Source organism: Habropoda laboriosa, unplaced genomic scaffold, assembly GCF_001263275.1.
Source record: "Habropoda laboriosa isolate 0110345459 unplaced genomic scaffold, ASM126327v1 scaffold801, whole genome shotgun sequence".
Taxonomy (NCBI): domain Eukaryota; kingdom Metazoa; phylum Arthropoda; class Insecta; order Hymenoptera; family Apidae; genus Habropoda; species Habropoda laboriosa.
In genome coordinates this window covers 361,320-374,021 of record NW_017101026.1, presented here as the reverse complement: position 1 = coordinate 374,021, position 12,702 = coordinate 361,320, and the positions used below count along the sequence as shown (strand labels likewise).

At 45.8% G+C, this 12,702-nt stretch overlaps 2 protein-coding genes across 2 annotated transcripts in view; one reads left to right on the top strand and one right to left on the bottom strand.

Moving 5' to 3' along the window:
• LOC108577949 (glutamate-gated chloride channel) overlaps positions 1-2,099 on the bottom strand; it is a 31,807-nt gene extending 29,708 nt beyond the window's left edge. Inside the window, exon 1 of the mRNA XM_017941181.1 lies at positions 1,994-2,099. The gene's annotated coding sequence lies outside the window, so the exon portion shown is untranslated. The remainder of the gene's footprint in view (positions 1-1,993) is intronic.
• A 9,658-nt stretch (positions 2,100-11,757) lies between these two features.
• Positions 11,758-12,680, top strand: LOC108577951 (trypsin beta-like). Its single transcript, XM_017941183.1, has 2 exons — positions 11,758-11,824; positions 11,938-12,680. The coding sequence occupies exons 1-2, from the start codon at positions 11,773-11,775 to the stop codon at positions 12,678-12,680; spliced, it is 795 nt and encodes a 264-aa protein (XP_017796672.1). The 5' UTR covers positions 11,758-11,772.
• Positions 12,681-12,702: the final 22 nt, after the last annotated feature.

The following is a 12,702-nucleotide window of genomic DNA, read 5'->3' as shown; positions in this document are numbered from 1 at the left end:
CACCATTTCCTTTGCCCGTTGCAGGATATCTTTCGTACGCAGCGCCGCGACGCGACACCCTGTTTTCCTACCCACGGGACTCTACCGCGAAATTCTCTTTCGCGCGCACATCCCGACGTACTTAGGCACACTCTCGATTGCTCCGTGCTTTTCCTCCTGATTTTACCCACTGAATAAACGTCGAGTTTATTTCTCTCGTCGAGAGCGACGCGTCAGATGCCCTCTCTCACTCTCTCTTACTCACCCTGGTCATTCTCTCGACTACGCGACGAGATTTTCTTCCTTTTCCTCTTCCTCTTTGGCCGTTTGCTTATGTCGGCAGAATTGTGTGCCCCTTTGGAAATGGATCGCGATCGTTCGGCAATATCGATTCTGGCTAGATTTCGCCAAAGGATCTATGCGCGGTGAAGGATTCGCGGTTTGTAAATTAACGGGAGAGACACAGTATCTAGAACAGCAGACACGAGGGCGCCAGCGCCACCCACACCCTACCGGCACGTCGCCCTCGATCTAGGACAGACGTGTAATATTTTGAGTAACACAATTTCTACGATAGCTTTCGTTCAATTCCTGTAATTAAGGAACGACCAATGATGTTTCTCTCTGCCCCTTCTAACGAGACGGCGCGCCGCGCCGCGCAAACAACGCGTCTCCCTTTATCTCCCTGCAAATTCCCCGGATAGATTTCAACATACTTCACCTGCTTTTTCGACTTTCCTTTCGACCAATCGAACAATTCCAAGATTCTGCGCGTTAGCTTCCTCTCTTTCTCCGCCGTTACCGCCAATTTATAGAACACCGTTGCAGACAAGATGCGGAAAAAGGTTGGCCATTATCGCGGTACACGCTGCTAAACATATTTTCACAATTTTACGATACACCTTTGCCCCCCCCCTCCCCCCACCTCTATTCTCCGGGAAATTCTCGATTGTGAAGAGCAGCGTGCAGGACGATGGATTTTATCGACGACTTTCGCCGATCCGCTTAAACACGGAATCCCCTATTTTGCCAGGCTCGAGCAAGTCGATAACATCACGCAAAGGTGAAGGTGCTGAATCAACTAGCTAGGTTAAGGACGAGATTTAAGCTTCTCGAAAGCGGGTCGCTGCAATTTCACCGTGAACCACTTAACCAGTTATTCCTTGAATTCTTTACGCGATAAATGTCTCCTCGTTCGGCCTGTTCTTTTCGTCACGACACCTTCCACTAAATGCGACAAACTTTTTATACCTACGTACATACTATTCTCGGTCTCAAGGAGAAGAACAGCTTCGATATTTTTCCGTTAGCGTGCTTTAAATTTCAGATAGACAAGACGGGGAACATCGTAGCGTTAATTTTCCAACAATCGCTTTCAGATCGATTTTCTCCACTCCCCGCCGTTCAACGCACGTAACACACCGTGGAAGCAATGAATCAAATCGAGCATCGATTGATTTCATTTCATAATACGAGGGAATAGCTCGATCGCAGGTGCAACTTCTGAACAACTTGCCAATAAGTTGGCAAGTCTAGGGCCCGGAAACTTCCACGCCAACTTTACGGACCGCGGGATGAAACGATAGAAAAGAAATATGGCTCTAGAACCGAGATTCTTACAAGGATCTACAATTCTTTTCTACGTAGAATCGATCCATCTAATCCAAGTCTTTCCACCGGATCAAATATAATTTTCCTCGGGACTGGAACTTTCAGACTCGATTATCCTGTTTTCCGTTAAGAATGTTTCGTACACGGTCTATGGTAAATCTTGAAAATCCAGACACCAATCGAACTGAATATTTCAAGTCACGTCTCCCGTGGAACGTCTTGTACGCTTCGATTTTTCGTTTGCGGTGGAATTCTCCTCCTCGATTCCTCTCCTAGCTTCTTTTTTCCGCGCAACGAAAAATCGAACAGAATCTCCCGGGGAATGTCGCGAATGATAACTTGGAAGTATATTTAATTTTTTTCTCTCGTCAACCAAGAGATAGAATGTACAAGTAGAGCTCACCTTAACGTGAGATATGTGGCTGGTCGCAATGGACGAGGCAGGCTGTTGCTGTTCGTTGTGCAGGTTTTTACTTCAACTTTCGCGGACTCTCATCTTCCTTCTCGCCGCTTCTCGTTCGCTTCCTCGAGCAAAAGATCCCCTCAGTGGCTCGTGTCGTGTTCAACGTCGACCAGCATTCGCAACTGCCATCTGTAAACATATACATGTACATGTATATTATGTATAACGGGTTAGATCTTCGAGGGTACTTGAAATTTTCACGGGTTACACCGAGCGTGGATTAATCGTCCCACGATGTAACACCTTTCGTTTATACAGCCTGATGCGTCAAGTCCCGTACAGACTGGGGTACAATCGTATCTTCGCGAGTAAAGTAACGTAGCCGAGCGATTGGAAACTGATTTCATTAGTCAGCCGACTGTTGGTCTGTCGCTTGTTTCCTGCTCGGAGTGGAAAAGATCGGCGATAATCGGTCAAACGTCGGTATACACCGTTCCCAGCGATTCTATCCCAGCCTGCGTGCGACCGATATTTGTAATAATAACGGAGAAAATAGGAAAACGGTAGATCGGCGGTCTACAGATTTGTCGTGCTGGTAGGTAGACACACGCGCACACATACAGAGTTGGTACGATCTTAGAGCATCGCGACGCTAAGTCGCGCCAGCTTTCTCGGAATTGCCGCTGACCAACTATCGGGGTGTTGCCAGCAACGTTAGTAACAACCAACGTTCAACCTTGGCCCCGTGGCCCGATTCGTGCATACTCTGTACTAAACCATGCTAGCTATATAGTTATGTTTTTCCGAAGAAGCATCTCGAACGAACAACCTGCTTCTTTCTTTTTTTTTTTCAGCAGAAAGCTAGAACAATTCTTGCTGAATAATTACTTCGCGGAGCAGGAGGTCTCTTGTTCGAGGGAAGGAAGCCAGGTGAAAGAAAAACAGGACACTTTTAGGTTCCTCTCCAAGTTCCAGCCAACTACTCCATCCCCTTTGGAACGGAGAACAGAAATATTCCCAAAGTTCTTTCGTTACTTTAAATCACTCGGAAGCCACTCTCCCAAAGCTCCACGTTAAATGTTAGAAACGAGTGGATCGATGCCTCTCCCCCTCCCCTTGGGATAAATCCTGACTTGGCGGCGAGGATTGAACGCCATCGAGGTCACGCGTTGCCACGCGTTTCACATCGAGTATCCCGTTCTTGCGCACCTATTGTGATATTAATCGGTGAACGACGGGATAGGTGAAAATATGTTTATCGGCTGGATTAAAAGGTTGGGACGCGCATAAAACGCACGTAGCTCGTGTGACAAGCACGTGAATATTAAACGAGAAACGACAGGGCAGCGTCGCCATGAAACGCGGCGTGGTGCATTAACGTCGGCCTAACGTGTCCACGTAGGAAACACGTCGCGTGTAACAGAACCATATGTGTTGATAAGGCGAAACGACCCGGCTGGTTTACCGTTGTCTGATCTACCTACGTACGTACCCTAAGAAATTCATGTGTACAGCCCTCGTTAATCTATCCTCGTCCCTATCATAACGCACGTCACGAAGAAAGAGGTTCCACAAGGTTTTACAAGGTTCTGGTTAATCGTTCGCGTGTAAACCTGCTGCTGGAGCACGCTTTTAAAAATACCGAATCGGTTCGTGTCACTGGCTCGCAGCGAAATAAGGTTAACGTGTCAGGAATAAAGTAACGTGTACACGTATTTCTGGGAAAATTACGGAGGTATAGCGTAATCTTTTCTGCAACTTTTCCGTGGAAAAATGTGACAACAATTGTCGCTTGTAAGGCGACTCCGTGTCTCGACCGTCTATCGCGCGGAAGATTGGTGAATGAAAGGGAAACGAATAATACGTCGTCGCGATGCTAAGATGATAAAGCTATCGTTTCTCGAGGATATTGTTGACGCAGATTTACGACGGATACGTGGAATTATCGCGAGGAACAATACCGATAACGCGCGGAAATCGATGAAATTATGCGGTGGCAAGGAGAACCGTCAACAACTGGCAATATCCGACAGCCAGCTCTCTCTCTCTCTCTCTTTCTTTATCGATCGAGCATGCTGTTTTTGCGTAGGCGTCCCTTTTTCGTAATAACTAGAATAACGCTGTTGAAAAAGCATTCGTAAATTCGTGAAAACTTCAGATGTACATATGTAGGTAGAGGGATCCTGTAGTTTTAGCATAGAGGAAGATCGGTAGGAATATATCAAGTGGCGCGTTGCACACGTTATACGTGTACGCACGCTGCGACAATTTTGTACCTTGGCACCGTTTCTTGGTGACGAGAGACGAGTATAGGTAAAGGTACGTGCACGCACATCGTCGCGCTAAAGCTGAAGAATATAACGCGACTTGTAATCCCTCGGGCACGCCGCATTGTCAACAAAGTTCGAGGAAACGAAAAATATTATCTTTCCATCCGTTTCCTACCGCGAGGGAAAAATTCCATCGGAAAGTGCACCGCGACGACAGTATCTGACAAATATTTCGCGTGCTCTTCGAAACGACGCGACTCGTACAGTACGGTCGTACGCAGCAGAGTGGTGCAGCGAGTAAGAGAGTTTGCATCGATAAGAGGGGGAGAAATGGGGAGGAAGGAAGTAATTTACCCTGACCTTGAGGCATTACGATCGTGATAATACCTTAAAAAGAAACTATTGTAATAAAACTGGTATTGCGAGGGAAGCACGCGCGAGAAAACATTTGAGAAGATATTTTGCAACGCGAACTCGTTTTCAACCTGGCTCTAGCTACTACTCCGACCGGAATTCACCAACTCGTATTCATGAACTTTACAAGAGTCGAACGAGCTGCCTCTCGATACACGAACAAGCTCGATGGAACTTTTCTGGGACTCTCAAGACTGCCAATTAACCTCGACGTCCCTCTGTCTCTACATAAACGTCCACCGCTTCCAAGTACGCAGTTGCTTAAGGTATTGCACCGGTGATCGACGTTTACGAATAATTCCAACGACAAAGTTTCCACACACACACTTATGAAATATTAATCGAATTATCAGCGATGGATTCAAGGAAATCGTCATCTACGACACTGATCAAACCTACTATACGTGAGAACGATCGCACCTGTTTGACTTTAGCTGGACTAGCTCTCGTTATCGGCTAGACCTGCACTACTAAAACATGTCCCACGTTTTTCTTCTTCTTCTCTCCACGACGGATACAGCCGTTTATCGCCGAAGAAATTCCATTGGTATGATAATTTTAGAACAGGACAGCTAGGGTCCTGTGTACGAGCTGTCTACCGGCCCCTATTGCCCATTGTCCGACTAACTTTTATCAACTTCCGCGCACGATTCACCTCGATTCACCGCATGAAAGAACTTCGACCAACTTACCGCTTCGTTCTATATCTGCACGAGCCGAGCCGTTTCTTACGATTATTCTGACCTGATCAAATCCACTGAAAAATGCATCGTACCAACACACGATCGCGAACAAACAACCGGCTATAATTTCAAGACACATCGCGATAACGGATGATCGATGATTAAACTCGATTCCCGGCTCGAGTGAAAGTGGATCATCGGTGTGGAAAATACGTTACAGATTTGTCTTTAGACGTTACACGTTTCCCTCTACATTTTCTATTCTAATTCCTAACTTTCACCCGTTTAAAAACGATTCCAACGAAACATGTACTTTCTGTACATGCCGAAACAACGTTGAAACAGTTAATAAAAATGACGTTGTTTTGAAAAGTTTGCGAGTAAACATAGGTAGGATTTATATTGGCAGGAACGTAGTATCGACGAATCTCCTCCGGTGACGTGAGTTTCTTCGCGTTATCGAAACGAGTATCAAATATACGAAAAAGGCCCTCGAGACTGCGAGATTTCATCTCCAAGTCGTCTTATATCGATATCAATACAGTCTGAATCCAATCTTAGAAGGCTATCAATTGCGTCGTATTAAAGTCTATCGATTGATCATTGTTTCTTTTTTAACTGCGACACCGTTGACACGCATCGCTTACATCGGTAACAAAATTCGGTCTAATCGTCTCATAATAATCAACGATCGATAATCGTCCACGTGTCTAGCGAGTGTATTCGTTGAAACGCAGTCGTACATATGAATCTAAGTATGTACATAAATATAACCACGCCGATTACATATTACGATATCTCTACGAAACGTTTAGAAATTTCGATCGACATTATCTTTCGTAATCGTCAATCGTTAACGGAACACCAGATTCCGAAAGGTTTAGTTCCTCTGTTTAATTAAAGGGAAAATTTCTCGTTAAGGAACGAGCTTGAACGCTTCGTAATTTATGGTCGGTTGGACCTTCGTGTCGTACTTAAGGCTCGTTCTTCCGCATATATTTTATCGAGGGGAGCTTCCATCCATCCCTGACAAGTACCTCGAGTGCCCACTCGATTGTATGAACCGATATTGCAACGGAGAGACATCGAGACCCCGAGATATTCTCGTGCCTCCAACATCCCCGTCAAACACCGTTATCCTCGCTTTCTACACTTCATTTCAGCCGAACCATCTTCTTCTCCGAACGTCGTAATAATCGTCCGTAACGAGTTCTATCTCGATACGAAATATTCGCGTTGTTCCTGTGTGTGCGTACGATTTGCGTTAACTCTAGGTTAATCACCTACGTCGATTTTTACGAGAAGATCGTGCAATAAATTCGGTGCCGTGACACAGTAGTACGTTCCCTTACTAGTCAGACATTTTCAACCTGTTCCTACCAATTGCTCGCTTGCAAACCGTCCGTAGAAATTGGCCGGAAAATGGCTCGAGTCTGTTCAAAGCGTCGAAATAAACTAGCGTACGAATGCGAATTTAGAGTGATAAGGGATAGGCGTAGAAGTTGAATGAAGCGAAACAGGGTTAATAACCCACTCGAAAAAACCTTGGTCTCCTCTTTTATCTGCGCTTCTTCAAAAATGACTGGTTCGCTAAAAGTAGACATCGCGTAGTAGACGACGACGACGACACTAGAAGGACGAGGACATGTTCCATTATCCCTATAATTGTCCTACGTAGTTACGTGCCCTCTTTTGCCTTATGCCGTAAACCGTATTCCGGTAAAGTAGGACAATTATATACGAGCATATGCATATTGTACATACGCGTGTATGCACATGAGAACATTTCGCTTTTAATGCAAAAACATCGCGTGAATTAAGCTCGAAACAGCTTCATCTCCTCTACTAGAAACTAACCAGTGCTCGGGCTTTCGAGCGTTCAAGTTTCCTTAATTGATAAATACTCGCGAGAACGAAGAAACGAATATACGACGAGGAGAATAGGAATAGAAGGTAGGCGTATCGGAAGAATATCGGCTCGCTGGTTTTCGTCTGCGCAACCGATTCGCATGAAAGGTCGAACTTGGAAGGGCATGAAGAACCAGCGACTGTTCCAAGTATTAAAAACTCCCAAGGAGGTGGTTGCGAAAGAATCGACATTCGGAAATGCGGATGAGGTAGGCGGATATGAAGTTTTCTATCGAAAACTGCTTCGATATACACGCGCATATTGTATTCGCGTTACTTCAAGCTCCGCGTCTATTTTAAGAGAAACTTTTCGCCCGTTACGTTCACCAACAGAAAATGAATCTTAGAATACAACGTTCTAATCGTTTCGAGTTTGCCAAGTGATGTCACCTTATCGCCAGACAATTTTCATTAATTTCTTGTCTGAGCGCGTACGGATCGTTATCGACGATCAAGAATCATTTACATCTAACACGATCGATATGTCGTTAAACACTTGAACGATAACTCCCCTTTGGCCACCTTCAGGGGACACTGGAGAAATGCCAGGGTGAAATTCGTTGCCACGCGTGTCCTGCGATACGAGTGCTCTAGAGACGTTAATTTCAACCCGGAATGCAATTAATGTTGCAATTAGTAATTAGTACGAGTGTATTATGCCAGCGATTATAAACCCAAACGTATTTCACAATTGTGGAAAATATCGGTCCTTAAGAAATTTCAGTAAACGGCGTTAATTTCTTTAAATCGTCGTTTCAACCAACGGGACATGTTTTTTTCTCTTCTCTCGCTTTTTGCGCGAGATACGAGAGTTACGAGATGAAAGGTAGCTGCCGCTGCGTCGCTGATAAATCCTCGCTGGTTCCAACGCGATCGTTCTTTCTAACGAACGCTACCGATATTTACCGTGGTTAATAACTACAAGTTTCTGTTACGCGCAAGCGCAGACATACACACGGTTAGAATTTACAGTTATTATAAATGGTCCGAATGCATATTAAATCGACGGCCTTGACCCCAGGGACAGTATTTTCGTGATCTAGCCGAGTGTCCTTCGTACATTCCCGAAATAACTCGACAACGGGGAGAGAGAGAGAGAGAGAGAGAGAGAGAGACGAGCGCGCCCGATCCCAATAAGAGTTGGCACAGCCACACGTGCCGGCATCGGTAATTAAACGGAATAATGGCACCGACTTTGCATCTGAATTTCAAATTCCTTCGGAGATAAACAACCTATCCGATTGATATTTCACATCTCCCCACTCTCATAACCAAGTCCGGATCTGCTCGAGACAAGAAGAAAATCTGCAGATTCTTTCTCTCCCTCTGTATCCATGGAAGCTGAGATGATACTCCTGGGCCAAAGCGATGGCGAACTAAAAGCGGTGGTAAATGGGGTCGGTCAGTCGGTATCTCTTCGATACGCAGCAACAACCTCCTCCTCCTCTTTTCCACCTCTCCACTGACGTCACGGGGTAGACAGAGAATCAAGCTCTGCTACCACCACCCCCCTTAGCTTCCGTTTCGGGTCAACCGAGGTCGTCGAGCGGTAATACCGTGTTCGACTTATGTTCTTCCTTCCAACCGACACGCGCACAAAGAGGCCATCTTTCCCCTATATACCGGTGTAACGTTATTGTCGTTCGCAGCAACAGCTTGTTTTCCCTATACACGCCAGGATACCTCGAATCTCTAACGGAATTTTCCTACGTCGAACAGAGGGAGAGAGAGGGAGGGAGCTCCTGTTTCGTTAGGAATTTCCGGCTCTCCCTACATTTATCCGCTTCTTCTCAATCGGCAGCGCTGTGGTACGCGGTGGTCTTTGATAGACCGGAAACTCGATGGTAGAATAGAGTCGGACTTTCGTCACCGGCACACACACCCTCTGACAGCTCTCGATAAAACTTTTCCTCACAATCGAGTAGAGCACAGAGCTTCGTGACTGTTGCTCTTCAAATCCTCCCTGTACACCCGTGCGTTCCCCTGATATAGAAGCCTAACTTTCCAACGAGCAGCTTTAAAAACCGATACACAAACTTTCCCGTTAATCCCGTGGAAATTCGCGTTACCCGTAATAGTCCCAGGATTCTGACAATTTCAATTATATCACGGTATATGTATATTTAATATATTATACCTACCGCTGCGTTTGGAGAAAAAGAGAGAGAGAAAGAGACGAGAAGAGGAAGGTTACGGTTTCTCCAATTTCATTCATGAAACAGGAACGCGAGCCAAGGATCGAACGTTGGAAAATATCGTTGCAGCTAATAATAAGAAAGACAACCGGTTTATTTTTAACTGAATTGCCTGCTTCAAAGAATCTCGCGTAGATACACACCAGCCTGAATAGCTGACGAACTCCTCACTCGGTATGGTTTTACAGCGACGAGCAATGCGCAACAGACAACAGTATCGCTCAAGATTAATTCAAATATTTACCGCTCTACCCAACGGTAGCCGGCCGGTGCGGTGTGTTCTTACAGAGCGACGTTTCGAAGTTGAGAGATTAAAAAAAATTCTGTCGTCACGAGACGACGGCCACTGTACACGTTACAAGGATAAAAAAGGAAACAACTGCTCTTGTTAGTGTTACCGAGAAACTAATGGGGCTTGTTCGTGATAAATAATTAATCAACCGACAATAGGCCACCGTCGTGTTTTACCTACATGCATATATCGCAGCAACGATGACCCATTTCTTAGAATAGAACCAATCGTGCTTTCCCGTCTATCTAAATATTTAGAATTTTAAGATGAGTTCACGACGTAACACGCGTAAACGGGATGCAGTTCCACGCGTCTTCTTGACCCGTGGAAAACTGAACGCGCACTTCAGACCCGAGAGCCGTACGATCGTATGTAAAATACAATTTTATCCCTTATAGACTCGAATTAGATATTCCAAGAAGAACGTTCAGAACGTTCAGAATCTGTCATGTTCGAGGAGATCTTCGAGACACTCGTCACGCATCCTCCGGGAAATTGCGAATAGAGCTTGCAACGAGAGAATGTTCGACGAATTCTAAGAGCAGCCAATATTCCAGACGAGCCTCGATACATTCTTTGTCGAAAATTTCATCCCCCTAGTTTGCCCCAACAACGAAAATCTTCTCCTGAAAAATTGTAGAATAAACAGAACGTCGTCTACAACGATGGGAGATGCCATTTCCGTTCCCGACTTGAGAAACTTACATCCAAATACCGCGTAAACAAAGAGAATGCAGGATGAAAAATGTCTCCAGCAACTGGAAAACGACGAGGCCAGCTTCGATGCTTGACGCTACTTTAATTCTCAGCTTAGAAAACCCTCGTGATTCCACGCATTCAACGACACGCGATGCTCACCGTCGCAACTAAAACCTCGCGATATTTTCCACTCGGTTGAACCTTCCAAGCCGCGTGCGCGTTCATCGCGATCGGTCGTGATCCCATTCGAGAAAGATCAACTTTTCTATGGAAAGGAAACTGGAATCCTCTTTGAAAGGTGGCAATTCGGTAGAAATTTTTCACTTGCAAAATTCCCACCGTTCTATTCTCTATCGATGAGCACTCCGGAGATGTACATACGTGGAACGCGAGAAAAATACAGGATTGATTTCATTTCAGTCCTCCATTATTCCCCACGATCGATTCAACTACGTATACCGATCCCTGTCCCTACACTATTTTTCAAAGTTACTTCCACGGGATCAGAGCTGTCTCTATCGATCTTATTCCCACGGCTGATAATTGAGCGATTATCATAAAAATCAATTTCCTTCGTGAAACGAATTCAAAGGAATTACACGGTGCATGTAAGTTTTTTTTTGAACTGCGAGTCAAGTAGCTCGAATGGTTAGACCACGACTATCGACTATCGTCGACGGGTCTTCTGTCCGGCAAGCGTGTACTTTGTTTTATTTTTATCAATGTGGTTCAGTAACGACGATAAAAAATTTCGCATAAAGGAACGACCTTGAGGGTATCACGAACCAATCGAAGCTAATCCGCGGCGTTAATCGTAGCTCTCGATCGCGGAAATGAAGAATTAAACGACGTCCGATTCGATCGACGTACAATCTTCAAGTATGATCGGTACATTTCGACGGATTGAAAATTAATCGAGAGGCGAAGGGAGGAATTGGAATTGAAACGGGAAGAACCGAGGTGACGTTTTCGACTCGGTTGGTGACACGTGCGTAATAATTGAACGGCCTCCACGCCGATTGATCGATAGCACCCACTCTCTCTCTCTCTCTTCGTCTGTCTCGAAAACTAGATTAAAAGCCATCGATAACAGTTTAGCTACGCGTCTCTTGACCTCCTCCGCAGCGAGTGCTATTAATATCGGACGAAAAAGTGACCGAATAGATAAAGCGATCGATTCGAGAAGAAGATTTCCGATTAATTTCGAGATTAGAAGATTGTCTAACAACGTTACACTGATTTTCACTATAAATACCGACCGGCGAGACAACTTGAAATCACACATCACGCATCGACCACAGCGGAAGAAACTTTCAGGATGTTTCTAGGAAAGTTTCTCGTGTTCCTCGCCCTCGTGGCCGTAGTGGCCGGTAAGTTTTGAAATATTCGTGTAAACTTTCCAACAACTCAGCTGCCGTTCTCGTTCTAAACGCTATACCGCAAATATCGCCGCGCAAGGGGTTCAAGAGCGTTTCAATTGCAGGAAACCCCGTAAACCAGACCGTGGACGATGTCCTGGTAAAGATGGACGGTCGCATCGTGGGCGGTGAAGAAACTACCATCTACCAGGCGCCCTACCAAGTGAGCCTGCAGGTATCCGGTCATCATTTCTGCGGGGCCAGCATAATCGCCAAGAATTGGGTGTTAACAGCCGGCCATTGCACTACGTACGGCGCCAGCTCCTACCGTATACGCTCTGGCTCGACCAACGTGAATTCTGGTGGCAGCGTTCACCGTGTTCAACAAGTAATTAGACACGAAAATTATGGGACCACGGAAAAAGGTATCCCGATCAACGACATCGCTCTGCTTCGTCTGGTCGACTCCGACGCGTTCCAATTCAACAGCGCTAGGAAAGCGGCTAACCTGTACCAGGGAAGTTCCGCATCTCTCGTCGGCAAATACGCTTTGATCACCGGCTGGGGAAACACCAACTCGGGAACACCCGTGGTGCTCAACAAGGTCTCCGTACCCATGATCTCCAAGAAGCAATGCGACAACGCTTACAAAACCATAGGTGGAGTGCCTCAGGGACAGATTTGCGCCGGTGTTATGGCCGGAGGCAAAGACTCCTGCCAAGGGGACTCTGGTGGTCCTCTCTTCGTCGATGGACACCTAGCGGGAGTGGTATCGTGGGGTAGAGGATGCGGAACACCAAACTTCCCGGGAGTTTACACCGACGTCTCCTACTTCCGTCAGTGGATCCGACAAAAGACCGGTGTTTAATTAAGCAATTAACCGCTTTTTC